Source organism: Drosophila subobscura, chromosome U, assembly GCF_008121235.1.
Source record: "Drosophila subobscura isolate 14011-0131.10 chromosome U, UCBerk_Dsub_1.0, whole genome shotgun sequence".
NCBI classification, from domain to species: domain Eukaryota; kingdom Metazoa; phylum Arthropoda; class Insecta; order Diptera; family Drosophilidae; genus Drosophila; species Drosophila subobscura.
The window spans coordinates 5,062,610-5,085,403 of NC_048534.1; the positions used below are offsets into that span (position 1 = coordinate 5,062,610).

General features: G+C 47.2%; 9 protein-coding genes across 22 annotated transcripts in view; 4 read left to right on the forward strand and 5 right to left on the reverse strand.

Moving 5' to 3' along the window:
• Nucleotides 1-929: 929 nt before the first annotated feature.
• LOC117901260 lies at nucleotides 930-1,685 on the forward strand. The gene is made up of 2 exons (XM_034811953.1): nucleotides 930-1,044; nucleotides 1,114-1,685. The coding sequence occupies exons 1-2, from the start codon at nucleotides 931-933 to the stop codon at nucleotides 1,663-1,665; spliced, it is 666 nt and encodes a 221-aa protein (XP_034667844.1). The 5' UTR covers nucleotide 930; the 3' UTR covers nucleotides 1,666-1,685.
• Nucleotides 1,686-2,213: 528 nt separating this feature from the next.
• LOC117901263 lies at nucleotides 2,214-2,902 on the reverse strand. Its single transcript, XM_034811956.1, has 2 exons — nucleotides 2,782-2,902; nucleotides 2,214-2,732 (listed from the first exon to the last, which is right to left on the reverse strand). Exons 1-2 carry the CDS (start codon nucleotides 2,851-2,853, stop codon nucleotides 2,295-2,297), a joined length of 510 nt encoding a protein of 169 aa, XP_034667847.1. The 5' UTR covers nucleotides 2,854-2,902; the 3' UTR covers nucleotides 2,214-2,294.
• A 125-nt stretch (nucleotides 2,903-3,027) lies between these two features.
• Nucleotides 3,028-3,814, forward strand: LOC117901261. Its single transcript, XM_034811954.1, has 2 exons — nucleotides 3,028-3,129; nucleotides 3,191-3,814. Exons 1-2 carry the CDS (start codon nucleotides 3,088-3,090, stop codon nucleotides 3,734-3,736), a joined length of 588 nt encoding a protein of 195 aa, XP_034667845.1. The 5' UTR covers nucleotides 3,028-3,087; the 3' UTR covers nucleotides 3,737-3,814.
• Nucleotides 3,815-4,037: 223 nt separating this feature from the next.
• On the reverse strand, nucleotides 4,038-5,574 carry LOC117901259. The gene is made up of 6 exons (XM_034811952.1): nucleotides 5,434-5,574; nucleotides 5,203-5,367; nucleotides 5,062-5,136; nucleotides 4,780-4,992; nucleotides 4,530-4,718; nucleotides 4,038-4,465 (listed from the first exon to the last, which is right to left on the reverse strand). The coding sequence occupies exons 1-6, from the start codon at nucleotides 5,491-5,493 to the stop codon at nucleotides 4,229-4,231; spliced, it is 939 nt and encodes a 312-aa protein (XP_034667843.1). The 5' UTR covers nucleotides 5,494-5,574; the 3' UTR covers nucleotides 4,038-4,228.
• A 157-nt stretch (nucleotides 5,575-5,731) lies between these two features.
• Nucleotides 5,732-6,999, reverse strand: LOC117901258 (extensin). Its single transcript, XM_034811951.1, has 2 exons — nucleotides 6,870-6,999; nucleotides 5,732-6,801 (listed from the first exon to the last, which is right to left on the reverse strand). Exons 1-2 carry the CDS (start codon nucleotides 6,897-6,899, stop codon nucleotides 5,836-5,838), a joined length of 996 nt encoding a protein of 331 aa, XP_034667842.1. The 5' UTR covers nucleotides 6,900-6,999; the 3' UTR covers nucleotides 5,732-5,835.
• Nucleotides 7,000-7,413: 414 nt separating this feature from the next.
• Nucleotides 7,414-8,719, forward strand: LOC117901098 (chloride intracellular channel protein 6). Its single transcript, XM_034811726.1, has 5 exons — nucleotides 7,414-7,431; nucleotides 7,512-7,809; nucleotides 7,881-7,976; nucleotides 8,065-8,151; nucleotides 8,226-8,719. Exons 1-5 carry the CDS (start codon nucleotides 7,414-7,416, stop codon nucleotides 8,699-8,701), a joined length of 975 nt encoding a protein of 324 aa, XP_034667617.1. The 3' UTR covers nucleotides 8,702-8,719.
• A 1,147-nt stretch (nucleotides 8,720-9,866) lies between these two features.
• LOC117901265 lies at nucleotides 9,867-10,233 on the forward strand. Its single transcript, XM_034811957.1, has 2 exons — nucleotides 9,867-9,914; nucleotides 9,970-10,233. Exons 1-2 carry the CDS (start codon nucleotides 9,873-9,875, stop codon nucleotides 10,126-10,128), a joined length of 201 nt encoding a protein of 66 aa, XP_034667848.1. The 5' UTR covers nucleotides 9,867-9,872; the 3' UTR covers nucleotides 10,129-10,233.
• A 1,662-nt stretch (nucleotides 10,234-11,895) lies between these two features.
• On the reverse strand, nucleotides 11,896-13,162 carry LOC117901262. The gene is made up of 3 exons (XM_034811955.1): nucleotides 13,062-13,162; nucleotides 12,236-12,660; nucleotides 11,896-12,180 (listed from the first exon to the last, which is right to left on the reverse strand). The coding sequence occupies exons 2-3, from the start codon at nucleotides 12,645-12,647 to the stop codon at nucleotides 12,044-12,046; spliced, it is 549 nt and encodes a 182-aa protein (XP_034667846.1). The 5' UTR covers nucleotides 12,648-12,660; nucleotides 13,062-13,162; the 3' UTR covers nucleotides 11,896-12,043.
• Nucleotides 13,163-14,872: 1,710 nt separating this feature from the next.
• The window catches only part of LOC117901252 (protein sickie), a 203,087-nt gene continuing 195,165 nt past the window's right edge, over nucleotides 14,873-22,794 (reverse strand). For all 14 annotated transcript variants that reach the window (XM_034811942.1, XM_034811940.1, XM_034811936.1 and 11 more), the window contains 4 exons: nucleotides 16,923-18,760; nucleotides 16,606-16,861; nucleotides 16,065-16,544; nucleotides 14,873-16,002 (listed from right to left, as the gene is read on the reverse strand). In XM_034811942.1, coding sequence (XP_034667833.1) covers nucleotides 15,883-16,002; nucleotides 16,065-16,544; nucleotides 16,606-16,861; nucleotides 16,923-18,760 — 2,694 coding nt within the window. In that variant the 3' untranslated portion in view covers nucleotides 14,873-15,882. The remainder of the gene's footprint in view (nucleotides 16,003-16,064; nucleotides 16,545-16,605; nucleotides 16,862-16,922; nucleotides 18,761-22,794) is intronic.

Below are 22,794 nucleotides of genomic sequence, written 5' to 3' on the forward strand. Positions count from 1 at the left end.
AATGCCAGCTGAAGATAAACGAAGGAAATATTGAGGGAAGAGCGTGTGGATAGAATATACCTAGAATATTTTTGGTTTGAGCAAAAGCAGACGTTGAAAATAGAAATAAAATTTCCATTGAACTGCTTTCTATATCATATTTTGATATATTTGATATAGAAAGCGACTAGGAATGGATAGAGGAATACAATTTGCTAGAAAGAGATATAAATATAACGGAGAAATATGATTTTTTTTAGGCCAATCTCAGCTTAAATATAGCAAGAGAATGTGGAAAATGAAGCGGCAGCTGAAGAGAAGAATGTGAGATGGCATCCCAGTAAACAGTAGAAAAATTATTTACTAAATCCCCCATTTCCCCTATTATTATATTTGATATAAACGGAGTGTCAACGTATGCGGATAGCAACAGTTTAAAGACAAATATAAAAGTTTATTTAAGTTTATAACTACATCCGCAAATTGCTGAATATAAATTTGTTTAGAGAGATTCCCCCGAGACTCCCCCGAGAGATTCTTCTACCGATTCTGTACAAAAAGGCAGCAGTAAAATGCAGGAAAATAAATACCCAGTCAGACACATACAGACAAATATGCCTAAGTATATAGCAAAGTAAGACATGCAATTCGTAAATCGAATTGATATTTGAACGATAATCTGAGCCGATGATAATCGTTTTTGTGTGTGTGTACATATTGATGGCCCGTACTGTGTGTGTGCGGGCGACGCAGCAACTTTTGGCATCTTTTCTCGTGTTTTGCTTCAATTTTGCGGCAGGCACCATGCCCCATTACTTTTGCTCATGTCTACAGAACATTTTGAATATTATTATAGTCGTCGACAGAGTACTATTTTCTACTTATGGCTTAATAAAACACTAAAAACAAAAACAAAATGTTACTTTTGGGTGTGGGATTTGTGGTTTGTGGATGTCGATTCAGTTGCCGTTGAGCTGCGATTGCGGAAACATGTCAAGATCAGAGCGGAGTCTGCTGCTGCTCCTTATCAGCATCGCTGGCTGTGGCTTGGGGCTTATCTGTGTGGTGAGTGACTGCCTGGACTGACTGACTGATAAGAATTCTCTACAGTGTATTGATTTATTCGATTGTCAGGCTAGGGCTGATAGTGCCCGTGCGTTCAATCCCCTGGCACGTCCCGTGGCCGAGGCTGTCGAGCGGCTGTACAATCAGGTGCTGCACGCCACCATTGAGGATGCGCGCCAGAGGCTGCCACACCTCAACGACAGCGAGGCCATCGATAAGCAGTACTTTGAGGATTTGGATACGACTCTGAGCAACGAGGATTACTACAGCACGGCGTACTACATCTTTGCATGGATCAACAGCCAACTGATGGCCCAGCAGCGTCCCGACAAGCTGCTCCTCGAAGTCCTGCCCGGCGAGAAGACAGCCATAAGGAATTTCTTCCTCAAAGTGCGACCACCGTTGGAAAGTTATCTGCATCGCAGCCATCAAACGCGGCCCGAGCTGATAACCAATGTCACGCGCTGGGCAGGCGAACAGCAGGACTCGGTGGTCATGTCCTACATTGAGTTTCCACGCAGTCTGCAGGCGCAGCTGCCAGAACTGCAGCTGATGGACTACACAAAGCTGGCCAAAGCGTTGATCGAGGGTGTGGCCACGGGCATTTGGGGATCGCTTTAGAGCAGTTTGTATAAAGAATTACAATTAAAGTAAAGAGATTAAAGATTAAAGTACAGAGATTAAAAATGGATCATTAGAGAGATTCATTAAAATGGGAATTGTTTTAAGGGAATTAATTAAATATTTGAAACTCGATTTTTCATACATTTAATTAAATATTTATCGTAATTCCATTCATTTATAAAAAATCGAATTGAACATTTCTGTTAATTTAAATGCATTTCTTAAATCGAATTATACATTTTTGAGCTTTTAAATATTTTCTTAAATTGAATTGTATATATTTAATAATTGAGTTCATTCCTTAAGCTTATTTATAAACTTAAGCTTATTATAAATTCCTCGCCTGACATACTGATGTTAAACAAACTCTTTTTATCTTAATGTAACCTTTAATTGATTCAAAAAATGATCATTTAGCCTCGATGAGTTTGGAAAAAAAAACATCCTAATTTTTCGTGGATTTCTTCAATGAAATAAAAGTAATTGGATATTAGGTAGATGAGGATTTGTATCTATATTTATTAGTTCTTAAGTGCTATATTCACCACATTATATCCTTCGTTTAGATACACTTTTCGTACTTGGATTCTTTCCTACATATTTCATACTTCTAATTATTTATTTGTTTATTGCTCCACCATTTTGTAAATCTTCCCATTGATCAGCCTCAAAGTCTCATCGTATTCCTTGAGCACCATTTTGACCTTCTGCATAGAGCTGTCAATAATCCACAACTCCTCCTCGTTGCTCGATCCGCCCATGTGGTGCACCTGCAGTGCCTCCAATCGAGCCCTGAGCTCCGTATAGCCATGTCTCAGGGATCGAAACTTACGCTGGACACGCCGTTGCTGGCATTGACTGCCCGGCTGGCGGCACTGCGACACAAACTGGTAGATTTCGTGGCCCAGCTGCTCCAGGGACATCGCCCACTGATTGATGTCTTCATTGAATTGTTTCAATGGTGTTGCTGTCACTTGCTGCTCATTATCCTGCTGCTGCCTCATGAGTTTGCGTAACTCTCGCAGACTGTCGCCACGCGCGGGTGAGGCAACGGCAACTGTCAACTGAAGTTTATTGTTTGATTCGATTTAATGAAGGGTTTATGGTCACTACCTGTAATGCAAATGCAATGACCAGTACTCCAATGGGTTGCAGCAGCATGCTCTCGGAATTTTGTTGGAGCATTTGAACGTTCTTATCACGCCAGGCAATGTCTAAAGACTGATGATTATAGACTGCTGCTGCAACTGCCTCTGCCTCTGCCTCGGTCGTAGTTCCCACCATGATTAACGGGGCGGTACTGTGTGTGTGTTTTTTGTGTTGTTACATCACAGCTCAAGTTGGGGGCCTTATAAAAAGCTCCTCGCACGCAGAGTTGCTCATAATATTTGAAGTCATTCCGGAGTCTCAGTCAACAGAATGTGGCGTCTACTCTGTCTCCTAGCAGCACTGCAATTTGCGGTAAGAATATTTTCTGGTTGCCTCTTCGTGGACTCTCCCTAACGTTGCTTGCCACTTTTAGGGCGCCGCACCCATTAGCAGCGGCACTCAGCTGGCGTACGACGTAACCAACGAGATCTTTGCCATTGTGGAGACCTCCTGCCTGGAGACTGCCCGGCTGCTGCAGCGCGTCCTTGACGATGCGGAGCTGCTGATGCCACCAAACACACAGAGCGAGATCCTGGAGGCCTTTGGGGAGTTTGTGGATCTCGTGAAGCAGATCGACATGGATGACTCGGTGCAGCTTGAACTTCTTGCCACCGATCTCGACTATCTCTCGGATATCTTTGATCTAAAGGACTCTGCGGAGCTGGACTCGGAGGCGGATCGAATGGTTATGCGTCTGCTGCGGCAGCATGGCATCGACGATTTTGAGGACATGCTGCTAGACAGATTCGATGCGGCATTGAAGCGGATTGAGGGGAAGGTGGAGTCCTACATCGGCGGCATGTCAGAGAGCAAACTAATGCGGAGAACAGAGCTTCTCGATTGGTTTGAAACATTCAAAAACGAAAAGGATACACTCGATAAACTGTCCTTGCTACTGGAAAGTGATTATATATTTTAGTTAGAGAAAAAAACTCAAATTATTTATTTGTAAGATCAAAAACATTGTTTCACAATATGTAAATAGAAAGCGGAGTTTCGAATATTTATTTGTTTCTTCTTTAACAATATTAATTGAATAAATAAATAAATATAATTGAATATATAATTAATAGCTTAATTACGCACCATGGCTCGAAGATTTCTTTGGGTTCTTTGGCCACCTTCTTGATGCACTGAAGGCATCAGTTTAAATTTGTGTTCAAATGCATACAAATATATTGGAAATATTGATTGTTTTAATGTTTATGCCAAGGCGTTCATTTATTTATTGCAACGTAATTTAACATTGAATTTAAACGCAAAATACATCAGTGGGGGCACGTGAGAGATTGCACTTTGATTGTTAGACAGGAAATCTCTCAGAGATAACAGCTAAAAACCCAATAGATTAATGAGTGTGACAACGACATTTCATTAAAAAAATGTATATATATTTTAGGCAATTCAAAAACTAAAAGAAATTCCTGGAGGCAGATCCAAATCTTGGCATTCGCGAGTCATACACATTATGCTCGATCTGCGGCGGTCCATTGCCATCGGAGGTGTAGCTATAATGCTCAGAGCGTTGGAAATTATTCGAAAAACTGGCAACTGGTGGGCCACTGCCGACTGGGAAGCCACTGCCAATGGGCGAGCCACCACCAGCAAAGAAGGGCGTCATGGAGCTACGCATAGGGGAATAAGGTAGCTGCAAAAGTTGAAGCACATAAAATAGCAAAAATAAGTCTAGAAAGTACCCGAAAAATACATACAGCATTGGGACTGCCACCGGAAAAGACTGGATTTGATGGAAAAGGCTGCGGAAATGTAGAATGGAATGTGGAAGGGAATGTAGAATCCTGCAAGAATGGATCTGCACCAGGTCTTCCACGAGGGCGGCCAGAAACGAAGGAACTTCTGGGTGCACTGGAGCCTTGGAAAGTGCCGAAAGAGGGTGGTGGCTGCCAAAAAGGGAAGATGCGGTGATTAGAGGGGATAAAGGATAAATATTCATCAACCTACCGGAGGCACATACTGAGGATACACGGGATAATTACGATTATTCTCAGTCTCCTCTGATTCTTCGACTTCTTCTGTTTCCTCTGGCATGAGTGTATCATTCTGTCGCTGTCTTTGTCTGTTTCTGCCACTCACTGAGGGAAAGTTATTCCCATTTTCATTGGGGCGACGGTTGTTGCGAGTAGACCCCAAGTTTCTCCTATCGAAAGGCGTTGGCTGCCCCCAAAGGAGTCCAAGGAGGTTAGTGGGCAAAATTAGGAGAACTATTCATAGAAATAAACCTACCTGTGGCTTATATTGGGGATACTCGGGATAAGACTCCCCCGACGCTGTAACAACTTCGACTTCGCCATCGGTTTTCTGGGAAAGGTGTGGGAAAATGGGTTTAAATAAAGTTTTCTACCTCGTTATACTTCACTTGTGTACCTCCAAAAACTCCACAGCATCTGTGGGCTGTCCTTGCTGTACTTCATTGGGTATTTCTGACTTTCCTCCTCCGCCGCCTCCCACCGGCTTGAACAAATCTGTGGGTAAATTTCGTGTATCGCGCACAATCCGTAGTTTTTGCTGCGGCAAAACTGTGCCACAAAGCTGCAAAGATTGGGAGATTCAGTGAAGAACTTCCTACTATATAAATCCAATGTAGTGTGCACACACCGCCTGGCCAATGAATGGCAAAAGCAGCAGCAGCGGAACGCAGCAAGGGAGAAGCAACATTTCCGAAGGGGGAAGCTTGGAGCTTGGTCTCTATCGGGCGATGGTTGGAGGCACTGTGAGTGGCTGCAGCGGCATGCAGTGGCAATTAAATCCGATGATCGTCCGAGTCGACAACTCGTTTGACTGGAAAACACTACGCAAGGTGAGAGAATCAACGCCTCGGGGTTATCAGAACGCGGGGGAAAAGCCAACCCAAGTCATAGACGTGGAGCGACAGGGAAATCAATAAATTCAATACTTTTAGAGCGTACAAAATACGTAATTACGAGTGTTTATTCGAGTATATTCTAGTTATGAGAGAGGGCAGGGTATGGGAATGCAAATGGGGGGTGAGGCGCCGCCTTAGAAGCGTCCATAACCGCCATAGGGGGAGCCATAGCCACGGCCCGGACTGGGATACACCACGGGGCGACGTGGCACAATGTACAGCTGTGGATAGCCCCCATAGCCCGGCGGCCTAAGCGCCACATCTTCAGCCTCCTCATCGGACTTCTCCTTGTCCTCGCCCTTACCCATGGGCTTCTCCTCATCGGAGGAGTCCTCCTTGTCATCCTTGTGATGATGTTCGTGGCGGAAGCCGTAGCCTGGAGCGGGTCCAAAGCTCGGTCCAGGTCCGAAGCTCGGATAGGGTCCTGGGCGATGGAATGTGGGCGGCTGGTAGGGCGCGTAGGCTGGCCGGAAGGGCGGATACCCCGGATACGAGGGATATGCGGGATGGGCAGCTGTGGGCTCCTCTGCTGTTTGCTTGTCGCCTTCCTTGGGCGCCGAATCCTTGGGCACTGGTCGAGGCCCAAATACTAGTCCAGGATAGCCACGGGCATAAGGATTCGACTGGGGATGATGCGGGTACGGATACGGATGGGGATATGGATAGGGATGTGGCTCATGTTTTGCTGTTGTTAATTTTGGCGTTGTTGTTGTTGTTGTTGGAATTGTCGTCTCTGGCTCTGGTTCGGGCGTCGTTGTGGACACGGCAACGGCGGAGGCATCATTCTGTTCACCCAAACCATCGTCCAGCTGCTGCAGTCCCTCCTCGGGTGCGGCAGTGGCATCGTTCTCCGGCACGAGTTGCGGCAGCGTTGTCGTCTCGGGCACTGGGGTGGTTGTCGTCGTAGTCGTCTCCAGCTTTGGTTCATGATGTGGCGGATGATGTGGCTCATAGTGAGGCGAAGCCTTGGGTTGGTCAACGTACTGCTGAGACGACGACGGATGCACATCGTCCAGTGTCTGCTCATCGCTGTAGACGGAGGCATCGATGGCTGCCTTCGCCTCGTCGAGACTCAACTGCGCACAGCAGAGGGCCAGAAGCTGCCAGAAGAGGAGATCCAGTTAGCGGAATGTTCTGGCTATAAGTCCAGTCTCTCTGCTCGACTTACCTGGCCAAGTAGCAAGAGCTTTATGAACATCTCGTGGCTGTTTCTCAATCTGTACTAATTGCTGGCATTGCCGGGGCTTGTGGCTTTTATAGTCACAGCAGCAGCATCGCCCACGATTATGGAAATTACAGAGTGAATCTACTAATCAACACTTGGGTTTACTCATTCATTCATGCACTCACACACTCAGGCTGACACTCACACTCACACTCACACTCAGAGAGCCACGCGACGCGTCGAAAAACCCGACCACGGCATCCATCTCTGCCCTCAGGTGTTTCACGCGTTTTGTGCGCGTCTTTCGGGAGATTCCCATGCCCGTTCCCTGCCATTCGCGTCGCTCGTTAAAATCCAGAATACAACCGCACCCAGCGACACTTTTAATCAATTTCAAATGGAGCAAATGGAGCGATGGAGCAATTGGGAGATTGCCATGTCGCAGCAGCTCTCTAATCAATTTCAAGTGCAACGGTCGATCCCTGCCTATAAAGGTGGCTTTGCCCGGCGGCTTGCGGCTTGTTGCAACGCAACGCCTGACCTTGACATGACGTCACGCAAAACGGTAAGGATTGGTGTTGAGTTCGGCTGGGGATTGCCCCTTTGAAAGCTTCCGTGCGCTGGCAATGGCTGGTTTCGTTGCAGATATCTTTGGGAATACTTTTGCTGTTGCTGGTGAATCTGGCGGCCATAGAAGCGCAAGAGGGTGAAGAAACAACAGCGGGAGAAGCAGCTGCAACAGAGGCACCAGAGGGAGATGCTGCAAAGACAGAGGCAACAGCGGGAGAAGGAGCTCCAGGGGAGACTACAGCAGGAGAAGGAGCTCCAGGGGAGACTCCAGCAGGAGAAGGAGCTCCAGGGGAGACAACCGCAGCAGATGGCGCACCTGGAGAGACTACAACAGGAGCTGCAAGTGAGACTGCAGTAGGAGATGGTGCTCCAGGTGAGACTGCAGCAGGAGGAAATGGAGATCCAGGTGAGACTGCAGCAGGAGAAAATGGAGCTGCAGGTGAGGTTACCGCAGGGGCAGACACAGCCGCTGCAGATGGAGCGACGACAGAGAAGCCTGCAGCTGGTGGCGCTGCGGACGAGTCGACTGCAGCCAATGGAGCTGCCAGTGAGACGCCAGCAGGTGAAGGAGCTGTGACAGAGAAGCCTTCAGGAGATGGAGCTACAACAGAGAAGACTGCAGCTGAAGGAACTTCGAAGGAGAAGCCTGCAGAAGAAGGAAGTCCCACGGAGAAGCCTGCTGAGGGAGCCAAGCCCACGGGAGACTCCGGAGAAGGTACAGCAGCTGCACAAATGTCTTACATGTGGCAACATCTGGCAACACAAACATTAATATTAATAATTTCATAGTCGAGAATGTCCCAGCACTTGGCGCCGAGCAGGGCGATGCAGGCAATCAGACAACCACAGACGGTTCAAAGGCAGCTCCTGACAGTTCCAAAGGCGCCGCAGAAGATGAAAAAGACTCTAAGGAAGAGAAGGCAGAGAAGGGAGAAGAAGACACCACGGCCAAGGATCCTTTCTATTATGGGAATGGTTCGCCGACGACCTTGGACGTTGCGCAGACTCCAGGCACGAATCCCACTTTGCCACCCGAGACCACCACCACCACTGGCATCATGGATCTGATGACCTACATGCCAGAGGACAATGCCGGCGATCCGTTTGTGAGTCCAGGAGCCGCCCACAGGCCCGGCTCACGCCACGTGAAGGCGCACGATGGCTTCCACAGTCTGACGACGGAGCAGTATTGGGCGCACTGGAACGATCGTTTCACCACCAAGAAATCAAGGAACGGCCATCACTGGAGAGACTTGATGCAGTGAATGGGAATGGGCTTAAATGGGATGGGATGTGGGTTTACTACACAGAGCGCAATGGCTGGTGGCATGACAAATTAAATTAAACACGAATAAAGTAAAGAAGTAGTCGAAAAAAAGTGAAACGGAGTTGAGTTTTAGTGCAGAATTGACGAGTTTTTGTTGGGTAAGGAAATACCTTAAAAATCCCGCCATTTCCAAACCGAATTGCACTCTTTGTGGTCACAAAATCGGGAGATCCGCTAACAAATCAGCTTCAGGTTGCCACGGGGGATAGAATTTGACACTGATAAAAGCAAAAGTTTCGTTATGCCAGCAATTTTGTATGCAATTTAGGCATAAGACATCGAACTGGAATAAGCCACAAGCCTGTGATCCATTCTACATCCATATTTATTCAGTACATATTCTCCATATAAGCAACACTCTATTGGGGGCTCACAGCTGTGGTTGTATGACTAATTAAATTGAACTTGCAAAACGTTGAAAAAAGGCGAAATCAAAGTGAAATGCGGCTAAATTTTCATCACTCGTAGACGATTGTGACTGGCATGATGCGTTATTTGATTGTATTATTTTTTTTGGTAAGCGCCAAGCCACCCTGATGGATGCCAAAGAATTCTCACATTATCTCCCTGTAGATGGTGCTTTGGGCTCTGGGCGGACAGGCAACCCAATCACGATATGGCGACCCTAAGAAACGGGCAGAAGCAATAGCAGATCACTGGAATAGAATGCAATACCAACGGGAAAAAGCAGGATATCCACCGACCACTTATAAGTATAGGATTGAAGGTAGCACCGCTGAAAGTGGAACTACAGCTGCTCCTGCTGCTCCACCGGCTGATGATGCTTCAGCTCCTGCTGATGCCACAGCTCCTGCTGTTGATACGACAGTTGCAGCTGATACTACAGCTCCTGACACTACCACAGCTGCTCCATAGTTGACGCTGCTCCGATCTGCAGAACATTAACTAACCAAATAAATGCATGGAAAACAATGAGAAAATGTCTAAGAAATGGGAAGAGTTTTCCCACCATCTATTCTCCCACTTGCCGACCTTGAAAAGACCCACAACTTTCCAGCAAAATAATTAATTTTCTTCGGTGTGTGCCACAACGAATGGGACAATTTACACAGCCCCATGCCAAATGCTTGCTAGATTGGAACCCAGTCATGGCTGTCACCAACATCATGCGGTTGTGTTTCTTTTGTGGGGTAAGCTGTTCCTGTTCTGTGGTTGTGGAACTCTTATGAATACTCCAAATCCTAGCTGGTGCTCTTCCTGTGCTCTCAGTTGGCTGCGGCTGGCAGGTTGCGGCATGCACGCGCCCACGATGGCTTCCACAACATCGAGAGAGAGGCAGCCTGGCGGCATTCGCCACGTCAGAGGGCGCATCAAGCAAACAATCGCCCGAATAGTCAGGGATGATTCGTATTCGCGAAGGTTGCAGCTACATGCGATCGTTAGAATCAGAAGATCAATTAATATCAAATAAATAAATGTATGCAATAAAAACAATAGAAAGCTGAAAAATTGCTAACTTTCGTCGTGCATTCAGGGGGATTGTAATTTCAGTACAATTCTTGCTCCACTTTGCACACAACCCCTGGTAACCATTCCCTCATCTATCGTGTCTCTTACACACCTCAACTCCTAAGCATTCTAATTAAATTAGTTGCAGTTAGTCGCCACATAATCAAAAAAGGAAATGCATGGAAGATTGCAGCCAGTGATGGCCAACAACGGAGTGGACTAAGATCCCCCCGTATGCCAAGATGTTTTGGCTCTCTCTATTCTGCTTGCACATGTTTGCGTGCTGCGTCGAGGCACATGGCCGCCAATTGATCTGCTGATTCATGAGCCAAACGATAGGCCCCATCATGTGCGTAAGCACAATTTGCACAGACCGCCATACAAGCGTTACGATTGGTATATTCAGTGAGTAGTGCCTGTAAGCTTTGAGGAATAGAGTGTTTCCCATCTTTTATACATTTCCTTTCAGCTATCGAAGGGACGAGCGACCCGATGAGCCCCCAACTAGGAAGTCCCACGATCGTTTGCCTGGCACTACGGCAGCGGACTTGACTGGTGCGGTGGTGGGTGAAAAGCAAAAGGCGACGCAACTGGAAGAGTTGGAGACCTCAGCCAGGCTGAACAAAGTTGATCAATGGAAAGAGCAGCTGTAAGTCTAGAAAGATCGAGTTAAATGCCACCAATCAAAAATGATAATTTGCAGTGCCGCCGCCCCTGTGCTGGGCGAACAGGAAACTCTGAGAATTCTTTTCGAAATCGAGCAGTTGGCCAAGACAATTTTGGAAGCTCGAAAAATTGTAAAACGAAGGTCAAAACATCATCGCCGTCGCAGGCATCACTAATTCGATTTGCCCTGACAATTCCATTTCTAATTTAAATAGGGAGTAAAGAAGAGTTGAGCGTAGAGCTCTCCAAACAGAAGCTTGTCGTATCTGAAATGAATCGTTTCGTGTTCCAGGTGGTGAGTGTTTTTGCTGCTCTGCTCAGACGCCAGCAATCATAACCTTTCCGGCAGTTGCTTTTAGTGGTGGCGGTGGTGGCCATTGGTGACACTTTTGCTGCCACTTTTCTGCCCAAGGGCGACGCTGAAGCGCAGGGTAAATGGCTGAAGAAGAACTACCCATATCTGGCCGATGCTTGCGCCACCACACACACTCTGACGCCTGAGCAAAGGGAGGAAATGCTCAGCAAGCTGCGGCTTGTATCAGAGCATTTGGCCACAGTCTGCGATGAGTTTATGGGCGATGTTAAATGAAATTAAACGCTTTGATCGCTTAAGGCGTTGAGACAGTCACGTGGCTCATTTCACTATCCACAGTCTGTGTAAGATGTCCACTCTCTGCTGGCTGCTGTGCGCTTCCATGCTGCTGGGCGTTGCCTGTGCCACGACGTGGCAGGAGGCCTTTAGCCCGCAGGAGCTGCAAAAGTACGGCCCAAAGCGTTTGATCGAATGGATCAAGGCCAATTATCCGAACACTGCAGAGGTGTGCTGGAGCCAGTACCGTGCCGTGCTGAATCCCGGCGGAGGAGGTGTGCTGCCCGCAGTTGAGCTACAAAAGTTCAAGGATTATGTGAGGCAGCACCTGGTGCTGTTGCATGTGATATGCAACGATGATATCTATGAACTTTACAAGACTTAAACGGAATGGAGTCCCAAAGTCATCAGTTTAGCCAGCAGCGGCCGCAACTTTAATTGTAACTATCTTTTTGGGGAGGGGTTCCACTTAATAAACGTCGACATCGAAGTTTTGCTTAATTACTGAGTGTCGTCTCCACACACAGGCTATCTGGAATCTGGGCCATTTGCCGCTTAGTTCTTCCACTTGTTGCTCTCGTAGTCCCACTTGGAGGTCAAACCAGTCACGGGGTTCATCTCCAAATCAATGATACGCTTCAACTGTGCCTTCTGGTGCTCCTCATCGAAGGTAACTGGCAGCTCATCGTAGACTAAAAGTAAACGTTTTAAACCCATTTCCTTTCTGTTCATTTCGGTTGGACTCACCAAACAGATTCATCAGGATGGCAATCCAAATGGCAGCGGCTGTGAAGAGCAGGCTAACGCCCAAGTGCTGCTTCCACTCACCGGTACCGGCCTGGATCTCGGCAATGGTCTGGCAGAAGCTGGCACGGTACAGGGCCTTGATCTCCTGTGGGCTCAGCTTCTTCCAGTCACCCTGCTCCTTGGCGCGCAGAGCGTTGATCTCGTTGTTGGGCTCGCGGAAGCGCACAGCCGGCATGGGGTAGTCCACACGGTCGGCGTAGCAGGCGGTGCCGTTCCAGCCGTAGCCAACAACCTCACGCTTGCCAATCTTGTCCAGCGTGTGGATGGAGGCAACGCTGCCCACCTGAGCGTTGCGTGGCAACTGGGCGACCAGCTGGCGGAGCACAGCGTTGTTGATTAGTCTGAGAGCCATTCTATTGCAGTTGCTGCACACACACACATATCGGGAGAAACAGAGAGAGAAAACGGGTGAGTAAATGACGCACTAGGTTATGTAACACTTGCAGCAACTACGTGATGTATAAATCACGGTATTAGCATAGTCGCCAGCCCATCGAAGGCGTTGCCGGTACACCCCTTGCCATCTGCCAAGCCAGAGTCGGGCCTTCTTGGCATAATTCTCCCATTTTTCACAGCTGCTGCTGGTGCAGGTGTTGTGTAATCGGCCAGCCAGCGACATCTTCTCTGTCGCCCTAGGCCCCCACTAGCTGGCAGTGTCGCTGTACAGCTTTTCGAATGTTCCTTAGTCTTCCATTTTATATTATTTAAGGCTATTTGGCTCACTGGTTTAACACAATTTTCGTATTTAAACAATTTTTTCGTTTACCTAACTCGATGCAAAAATGAATAGAAACGGTGTGACCAGTGTGAAGAAATTATCGACAAAATATACCGAGACGATGAATCCGCATTGACCAAATATTTCAATTCGCTGATGGGCTGTCGATATATTCTTGAAAAGGGTATGTTCCGTGTTTCTTTTGAAATTTTTTGATGAGGGAATGCAAGGTGATGCATTGGAAATGTTCAAATAATTTAAAAAATATGATGCTTGGTTGAAAAGTGTGGTCAGGGGTAAGAGTTTCATGGATTGAAGTGTTAGTGTAGGTTTAAGTGCAAAGGCAAGACAAAGTAGCAACAACAGAAGGGTGCACACATCCAGTGTGTTTCGATCCACCACTCCAAATTTGGGCCATTCTCTAAAAAAATGAGGTTCTTTTGTGAACAATATCTCCTGACTTTCTTTATTGAGGTTTCAAATTGTGCGATAACTATCGTAGACTTTCATGGGTATCGTTGAGTGGCCACTATCGATGTTTTCCCATCTCTAGTTCCAGCTAAGCTATCGATCAAATATACTAAAATATACCTTCTCATTTTAAAAATATACCGTAAACATACCGGAGTCTTAAATCATATTCCTCGGTTTTGATGTTCTATTTGATTTTACTAACTCGCAAAGACATTATACACTGAAAAACTAATTTAATCCGATTGAAGAATCAATTTGGCATACTATAAATACTCCTTTTTTATTGGATTGTATACCTTATGACCTTATATTTACAAATTTTAATTTAAGTTTTTCATATGATGTTCAGGGAAATCCTCTCCTGCGCCTAAGCTGTCAGGGAAATTCTCTGTCAGACGCTCTCCCGATCTAAGAAAATATCGATATATTAAACGCTCTCCGACTCAATTCTGTGTTGAGCACAGAAAATAAATTATAAAACATTATATTCCTTTATAATCACACTCTAAAATTCTTTCGGATTCTTTTGGAAATGCAGTTCTTTTTCAGGTGCACAATTTTCACAGCCATGTAAGATTCCAAAAAGGGTGGCTCCTCCGTGATTCACTGCGATTTCTCGAACTAATCTAATTTAGTACCAACAATGACCGCCGATCATGAGAGTATACGGTGCAAACAGGGAAAAACAACTACGCAGCCCTATGTGGAGAACTAGCCACCATGCGGACGCCACTGGGCAAACAACAAAGTTGTTGCAGAGTGGCGCACCATAATCGACAATGGCCACTGTTGGTACTAACTTTTGTTGACATCAAAAATGTATTGTACAATTTTTGTAATTTCTTCGTTTTAAAGGCCAAAAAATACAACATTTTCAGACCGAGTGCCAGGGCAACAGAAATCAGCAGAAAGTAGCTAGATATTCTTTTTTTTTCACTCGGTCAAAGGCTGAACGATACGAAACTGACCTAGTACATATTCGCGACACTTTGTTAGGTAGCAACAGTGGGCGCGAAATTCAAATGTTCGGATTATGTGTGGTTAGGTTTAGAGTTATTCAAATTTAAAATCTCTGTAGTAATTTGACGTCCGATCAGGACGTTTGCAGTGTTCTTGTAATCGAAAGAAAGTGGTTGACATTATTGAGTCCTTGTAAAGGACCAAGGATCTAGGACATATTCTGCAGTCGTATATTTATTGCTATCTCCGCTATTTGTAGGCCGATCGGGATGTGCAACTGCTTCGTATGATCAGAAAAATGTACTTGATCCTTGTTCTTTTATAAGGACATCCTCAGGGCCGATCAGGTCGTGCCATGGCTTCCTGCCACCGGAATATCCATAGTAGACCCCAACCCAAATACAATAAAGTGAATGTCAAACAAGTTGTTTTATATTAAATTTTATTTTGATTTGATGTCATATCTCATAAATGCACACATTTAAATTAGACAGAGACACATAAATTGTTGTATTGTATCATATAGTTTTACTGTTAGTATGGATAGTACTTTGTGGGGGGAGGGGGGCTTGTGGTTCAGTTTTTCATTTAGCTATTTGTCCAGGGATCAGAAGGACTTTTACGTATTTATGTTCGCATATTTCCTGTTTTTAAGCGCGGCTTGGCATAATAAATATTTAAATGGTACTTTGCAGGGGGAGGAGTTCTTCTTTATAAATATGCAATATGTTTGTAACAATATTTAATGATAATTACGCAAATAATTAAACTAAAGTGAAAGCTTTATCCTTCAAATATACACACAAACATCTTGTAAATTGGTAGTAGCAAAATCTTATAGCTACATTTACAATAGGTTTAGATATTAGTTTACGATTATTCTCATACGATCTCTGCCGGGGCTTGGGCTTGCGCTTGGGCTGTGGATTAGGGTATAAAAACTCAATACCGCCGTACAGTTGTGTCACTTAAGACTAGGGGATTTTGGTGTTGCTATTTACAAAAACGATGTGTTTCTCAATTGTTTAACATTTCATGTTAGTTAAGGTTCTCTTCTCTAATTTTAGGGGGGGTTTGGTTCGAACATTGAAGCGCAGCTGGGGGCCAAATTACGAGACTTGAATGTGATTTGAAATGGTTCGGGTGTGGTTGTGGTGGAGATGGACAATTTGCATTTTTAACAAGTGCGCTAAAAAGTACAATTTACTCTAGATGTGGTAATGGATCATGGGGAGGATATCGAGAAGATACAGAAATAGAGTTGGTGCAAATGGAAACCTCTTGGAACTGCTTAAGAACTCGGCAGCGAAAGTAGTGCAAGAAATCTCATTTGTGCGGATTAGGGGGACAGCTAGGACAGAGAGTGCAGCGGGCCCACAGCTCACGTGTTCGGGGTTAGTCCTTTTTGAATTTGGCATGTACGAAGTGGAGACATTTACTCGGCGCCCGCAGAGCTGTCTGGCGTCACATTGGAGTCCAGACTGGCGCAGTCCGACTCCTGATCCTGCGCCTCCGAATAGTTGGCAGCCTCCTGCAGGCGCATCAGCATATTGAGCTGTCGAATTCCAAGCCAAAATTAGTATGTGAAATAACGATAGAAAAGGGCATAAAACTCACCAAAGGATCCTGGTTCTCTCCGTTTGTCAATGCCACGCCTTCGAGGCCCACATCCTCGGCATTGATCTGCCGCAGCGGTGGCACTGAGTCGGGCCCATAGGGCCACGGATAGGAGTTGCGAATGAAGGCAGAGGGATCGTTCCAGGCTCCGCCACGGCGTCCATACAGCTGCACTCCCTCGCGCACTGCCTCGACCAGGTAGGGCGACAGATGATAGTTCCAAATGTCGGTGAACCACACCTGCGAGTCCTTCAGGTCCAGGGGGCAGGAGAGGAACAGGCGCGGCCCAATGGTCACGTCACTGGAGCTGTGCACTTCCAGGAACCGATTGATGTGCTGCCAGACGGAGGGCAACCAGGCCAGCACCGATGCCAGCTCTGGCTGCGGATGCTGCGTCTGCAGTTCCAGCTGGAACAGTCGCCGTCGCAGAAAGCGTCCAAGGAAGCCCTTGACGGGTTCCATGTGATTAGCCGTAAGGACCTGCAAAGGTTATCGGAATTAGTTGCGATTCCAAGGGACCCGGAGTGCCATCATAACTTACCCATCGGAAATTGTGATGCAGCTGCAGATTGGTCGTGTTGCAGGTGGCCTGCGACATGGTGCCAATGATGCAGGGCAATTTATTGGCCGGGCCGGCACTCAGCAGGCAGGAGAAGACATCGCCCAGGGCCGAGGCATGGTGCAAGTTGTCCAGAATGATCACAGAAGGCAACTCCGAAGCGCCATTCGCAATGGCCGCCTGCTCGGCAATGTGCCCCAAATACTGCCGCAGATCCTTTGAGGATTTGTGGTCCACGCTATAGGAATAAAAGGAAGTTAGTGCCAAAAGTTTCTTCTACTCTTCAGAGTGCGACTTACTTGAACGTGGCAATGGCCTCTGAGGGATTTCCACGTCCCGCACGCGCCACCAGAAACTCGGCCAAACGTCGCGCCAGATAGGACTTGCCCGTGCCGCTCGGACCGCACAGAATGAGTCGCCTGTGCTCCGTGAGCAGACTGATGTAGCGGTGCACAATGCTGCGCGGAATGAGGCTGTCAAAGGCCAGACTGCCAACGCCCTGCAGGCAGATGTACAGCGTCCGGACACTGCCCACAATGTAGCCGCAGGGCAGCAGCTCGGGGAAACCCATCTCTGGACCACGCTTGGCCTCGCCCAGATGGTACGACGTGATGGAGTCCGTGTTGAGGCCCAGGTTGGTGCCCGGATCGATGCGCGCCACATAGTCCTTGAAGGTCTTGCGCACAATGTAGTCCAGATTCTGCCAGGTCGTCTTGCCCGAGATGTAGGTGCAGGCGACGATAAACTCGTTGGAGCTGGCTGCCGCGAAGCTCACCTTTCGCTCGCCCTGTGACTGGGCATCAGCCTCGTGGCTGGCAATGATCGAGCCGTTGGCGTAGAAGCCATCCAGCTCCTGCAGCTCCTCGCAGTACTTGGCAAACGACTCGGGCTGTCCGAGATAGCAGGAGATGGCAATCTTCTTGCCGTCGCATACATCGGGCAGATCTTCGACGGCGCTGGGCATGTGCACGGGACTGGCCAACGGTGCTGCCTCCAAGGCCGGCGGTGGAGGCGTCAGATCGATGTGTGTGCTGGGACTGAGTGGCGCCACAGCAGCGGTGTTTGGTGCTGGCGGCGGCGGTGGCTCTGGCGCCGGTGCTGGAGGCATGCAATCCTCCTCCAACTCCTCACTGAGGCGTGCCGGCAGCTCCATGGGCGGTCGCGCACTGCCATCGGCCAGCGAGTAGCGGCGCGAGACCTCAGAGCTGCCCGCCACCGATCCATTGGGGCTGATTGCCTGCCCGAGACTCACCTCGGAGCCGGCCAGGGAGCGGGTTGTGACCAGCTTCTGCAGACGCTCGTTGTTCTGCTTGAGGGACATCATTTCGGCGCGCATCTTGTTCATCATGTCCTTGAGGCTCTCCAGCTGCGAGGCGGAGCTGAGAGCCTCCAGCCGTATGTCCGTGAGCACGAGATCCTTCTCGCGCAGCTGCTTCTTGAGATCCTCCACCACCTGCTGATCCTCCCCGTCGATGGCATCGATGGGCTTGGCATTGTCAATCAGCGTCAGGGTCTTGGCTGGGCTGCTCTGCTTGCTGTTGGGCAACGGCGGTGCCGGTTGCGTGGCCAAAGCAGCCAGACCCAGCGGCTCACCGCCATGGCCATTGGGCAGCGTTGCCTTCCCCGAGCCGTGCTCCAGCTGATTCTGGTGGTGGTGGTGATGATGGTGTCCCACATGGCGGCTAGTCTTCGAGATCTTGGCATTACGCGAAAAGGCCTTGGTGAAGCTGCTGCGCAGCCAGCCCTTCTTCTTGTTGGCCTTGTTCTTATCCTGCGCCGCCGAGCAGCCCGAGCTAATGGAATTCAACGAGCACATCGAGTCCGTGCTGTGCTGACGCACCATGCCCAGTCCTAGAGGCATGCCATTGCCATTGCCATTGCTGGTGGATCGACTGCCACCGGGTCCTGGCGGTGGCTTCTGATCGCCGGCCTGCGACTGCATCTGATGCTGATTCTGTCCCATGCTCTGCATATGCGCTGTGGTGAGTCCCGCCTGTATCGACTGCTTCCTCAGCAGCTCAATCGTCTGCCGCATGTCCGTCAGCTCTCCATCCTTGCGCTCCGACGTTGCCGTCAGTTGCTGCAGGCGATTGGTCATGTTGGTCAGCGATTGCTCAAACGCAGTCACCACATGGGCCTGGAAAAATACACAAAATGCAGAGAGAGAGAGAGGTTAGTCCATGGTGCTTGGTGCTTGATGCTTTAGGGGCTGACGGGATAATTTATCATCACACAATTGTGACTCTCCCATAACGATATAACCAGTCCCCCAGTCCTTCTCCACGGACCCCTCCTTTATGAGCATTTCTCATTTCGTGTCTGGCATTTTAAAGCTATCTGCACTTCTGTTCGGTTCTCTACTGTTCTGTTCTGTTCAGTTCTGTACTGTTTGGTTGCCTGTTTTATATGCAAGACGTTGCATTTGCCACTTGCAACTCACCTCTGCCATCGCCGCACATGAGTCATGGACATGAGCAGACGAGTGCAAAAGGGCCTAAGCTGGGCTTGAAAAACTTTTGAAAAGATTCGACCACCGTTACACTGGGGGAAATAACCCTAAACAATGAATTAAAAACTTTGTAAATATGGAGAATGGGTAAGCGAAACGAAAAGAGGTTAAGAAATCATAGGAGCAGCTAAGGCGTATGATTTCTAAAATAGACGTAGTCGGTATATGGGATATATGGGGTATATGGTAAGGGATCAATTTTTATGGTAATCAACGATGTGTAGTTAATGCCTGGATCATCTCCACAAAGCTGACAGCTTTCCTCCATAGTATAAGTTCATTTTCTCCACACAAATACCTTTTTGCAGATCTTTTATCTCTAATTTTTTATTCCGAAATTACCTTTATTCTTACCATTTCAAAGCAATCTTTCGAGCTTCCAAAAAAGTCCCAAAAATACATAGGAAAACCTCATTTTAGCTGCGGTTTTTCGTTGCAGTGTACCAGCACTCGTATATTTATGCACTAGAACCACAGAACCCTGTGTCAACCCTTTGGCAAGAGCCCCCAACAGAGCTGTTTTGTTCAACTATTTTTTGCCAGCGTTGGGTATTTCTTTATGATGCAACGTGACCGGCAGCAGAGTGAGAGAGAGAGAGACAGCGCTGTTATGGCTACTATGGGTCGGGGCTGGTGCAGATGGCTGGAGATTGAAGGCCTGGGGGCCAGACAGCTGACTGAGACTGACTGAGCAGAAGATGAACAACCGAGAGAGACGCGGCACAGAGACAGACCGAGAGTGTAACTTTAAGTAACTAATGAGCGCCATTAGAGAAGAGTTTGAGGAGCCGCGAAGTGCAGGGCAGAGTTCAAAGTGACTCACAGCGGAAGTTGTAATTGCAATTGGACAGTCGGACAGAGACATTCGCCTCTTGCCAGCGGAAACACTGAGTGAATGAGTTAATTTAACTCAAGAAAAAGTGCCATTCATCAAAATTAAATCGAAATAAAAGAGAGAGAGAAAAGTGCCTTTTCCCCCACAACGATTTAACATTTGTATTATTATCAAATTAGGCGACATGCCAGGCATTTCAAATGCCTTTTTCGCTCCACTGCCAGACTAATTAAATAATAAAATTTGCAAACGTGATCACAACAGGGTGCTGGTGCTGCTACCTCCCTTCCTGCCATCATCCTTCCACACATTGCCACACACACACATTACAATCAACACGATTCAAATTAAAAAACCACGTACAGCCCATAAACCCACCGAGAATGGGAGGGGGTGGAGAAACACTCTCACAACCCCTGCCATGGGGGGCCAACCCTTTGAAACTTTCTTCGTGTCTCCGTGTCGCATCATTTGTCTGCCAGCTCACGTAAGCGACAGGCATAAAAATTGATTACGGTGCGTATGAGTAACGTGACACCAAGGGAAGGATGTCTCTCTCCTGCCGAAGAGGATGCCCCAACAATTAAACAGTATTATCGCGTGGCACTTTTTATGCTCCGAGCAGAGATCGTAAAAGTAGAAGCACTCTGAAGCACTTCCAAGTGCCAGTGGCAGAGCCATGAGCTCAGCTTTAGCTCAATTATCTGCTCGTAAATCCATGGATTCACACTCGGACACGGACTGACCTTGAACTGAGATTCAACCCGCGGCGAAGCTCCGCTGAGACTTTGTTTACCCATAGAGCTACAGGGGGCAGGGGAGACAGGGGACTGGGTGACGACTCCAATGAAAAGCCTCAACCAGTTGCCGCGCCACAATTTGCATAAGCGATACGCAAATTAAAATGGAAAACGTGTTAGAGGTTTATCGAAAAGTGAGCCAATCCATGGGACACGCTGGCAGAGACTCTGCTGGGTGTTCCACAGAAAGCGAATCATCGACAAACAATTAATGAAATTCGAATCGAAATGGAGAATTATTGGCAAATTAGCCCAGTACCTGCGGTGTCATTGGGGGGTGTCGATTAGCTATGGAAATGGAGATTTAGCGGGGAATAGGGGTAGGGAAAATTGCATAAATCGTGGTAGCCCCAGAGGCAAATGCTTGGACATTTACTTGGATATTACTGATCAGAAACTTCGCTCACCGCTTCACTGACAAATAATTGCACGCCTCCACATAAGTGTCTTCCTATTTGTTTTCCATTTAATAATTTACTATGCCATTTGTGGCTAGCTCTTGCTCATATCTCACATGAGGTCATGCCTATGTATATTTCATATCCAGGGAATTAATGAACCGCATGCCAATGCTAATATTGGTATTGCCGGCTCTGAACCCGGGCTCAATTTTGCTTGGCCAATAAATACATAGACGCGGCTCAAATTGCTTGGCCAATAAAACAAAACTGCGATAAGCAATTTAATTCGAGATAATTATAGAGTGGGGAGCTTTCGGTAGCCAGCCAGCACCTTAAATGGCAAGAAAATCAAGAGGAAAACGCTCTACACTTTAATTTGCAGTAGCCTTTTTTTTTTGTCGAAATTATAGTGGCAGATTTTTCAAGATTATGAAGTGGAACTCCCACCTGGCAAAGGCTGTCAAAAGTGCACCAACAAAAGCTTTGAATAATGCTCTGAAAAATGCTCTGAATTACCGCAGATTTATTTTCTCTATGCCTTTCCCTCGTTTCATCATTCCCTTATTACACCATTAGCTTTCTGGCTTCCCCAACATCCTTTAGCAGCATCCTCTCTTGTCCCCCATTTCCACTTTCATTTTCTCATACAATTCACTTGATGATTCATCAGCTCCACCCCTCACGTACGAGACTCAACCTAATGACAGCAACAAAGGCAGCTTCCATGGACAGCAGAGCCAAGTGTCTTTAAGAAAAGAAAACACAGAGAGAGGGAGACCCCCTCCAAAGAAAGGAAACGCACGCCAAACTCTAAAAGTCAGACATAAGAAAGGGAGGAACAAAAAATAAATGGCAACTGCAGAAGGGAAATATTTGTAGAAGAGTAGCGCAGAAAATGAGCAACAAAAAAATTAAGAAGCAACGCCGCAAAGGGAAACAGTCCCCCAAAGCATCTAAGTATTCCTTTTATGCTTTCCCTGCCTGCTGCTCCATTCATTGAGCAGCTGAAAACTTTAGCAGTGGCTCTCAAAATGTAAGACTCTAAGTGTGACCAGCGTGGAGGGGCACCGGCAGTGTTGCTGTTGCTGTTGCTGCTGCTGTTGTTGCACTTCATTTGCACGTTGAAGGCAACGAAGCGTTAAACGGTTATGCATCAGCTGCTAGTGACACGCAGTCACAGAGAGAGTGAGAGAGAGAGAAGGGAGAAAGAGAGGGGAGGAGAAGGGAATACAAGAGAGAGAGAGAGATAGAAAGAACAAAGTGCGATAGGGAGAGATAACAAAAATGCAGCAAGTCGCTGGGGCCATATGCTAAATGGCCAATGAAAAAAAAAACATCAGCAATGGAAAATGCAGATGAAAACTACTCGAAGCTAAGGATACCCTTTAAAAGGGATTATATGAGAGAAGGGTGTTAAAACCAGAGACCGCAGCTGTTTCAAGTCTTTAAATAAAAATATCCGAATAAAAAGTGTTATAGGGAGGAGCTTGCTTACGATCTTCCTTTTGATACTTTTTGTGCTATAATTTCGACCATCATCCTCTACGGCTAATATTTATACCTTTTGGTTAGATCGTCATCAGAAATGAAGCACTTCATCTCCCACTGTCTCACACTCAAAACTGT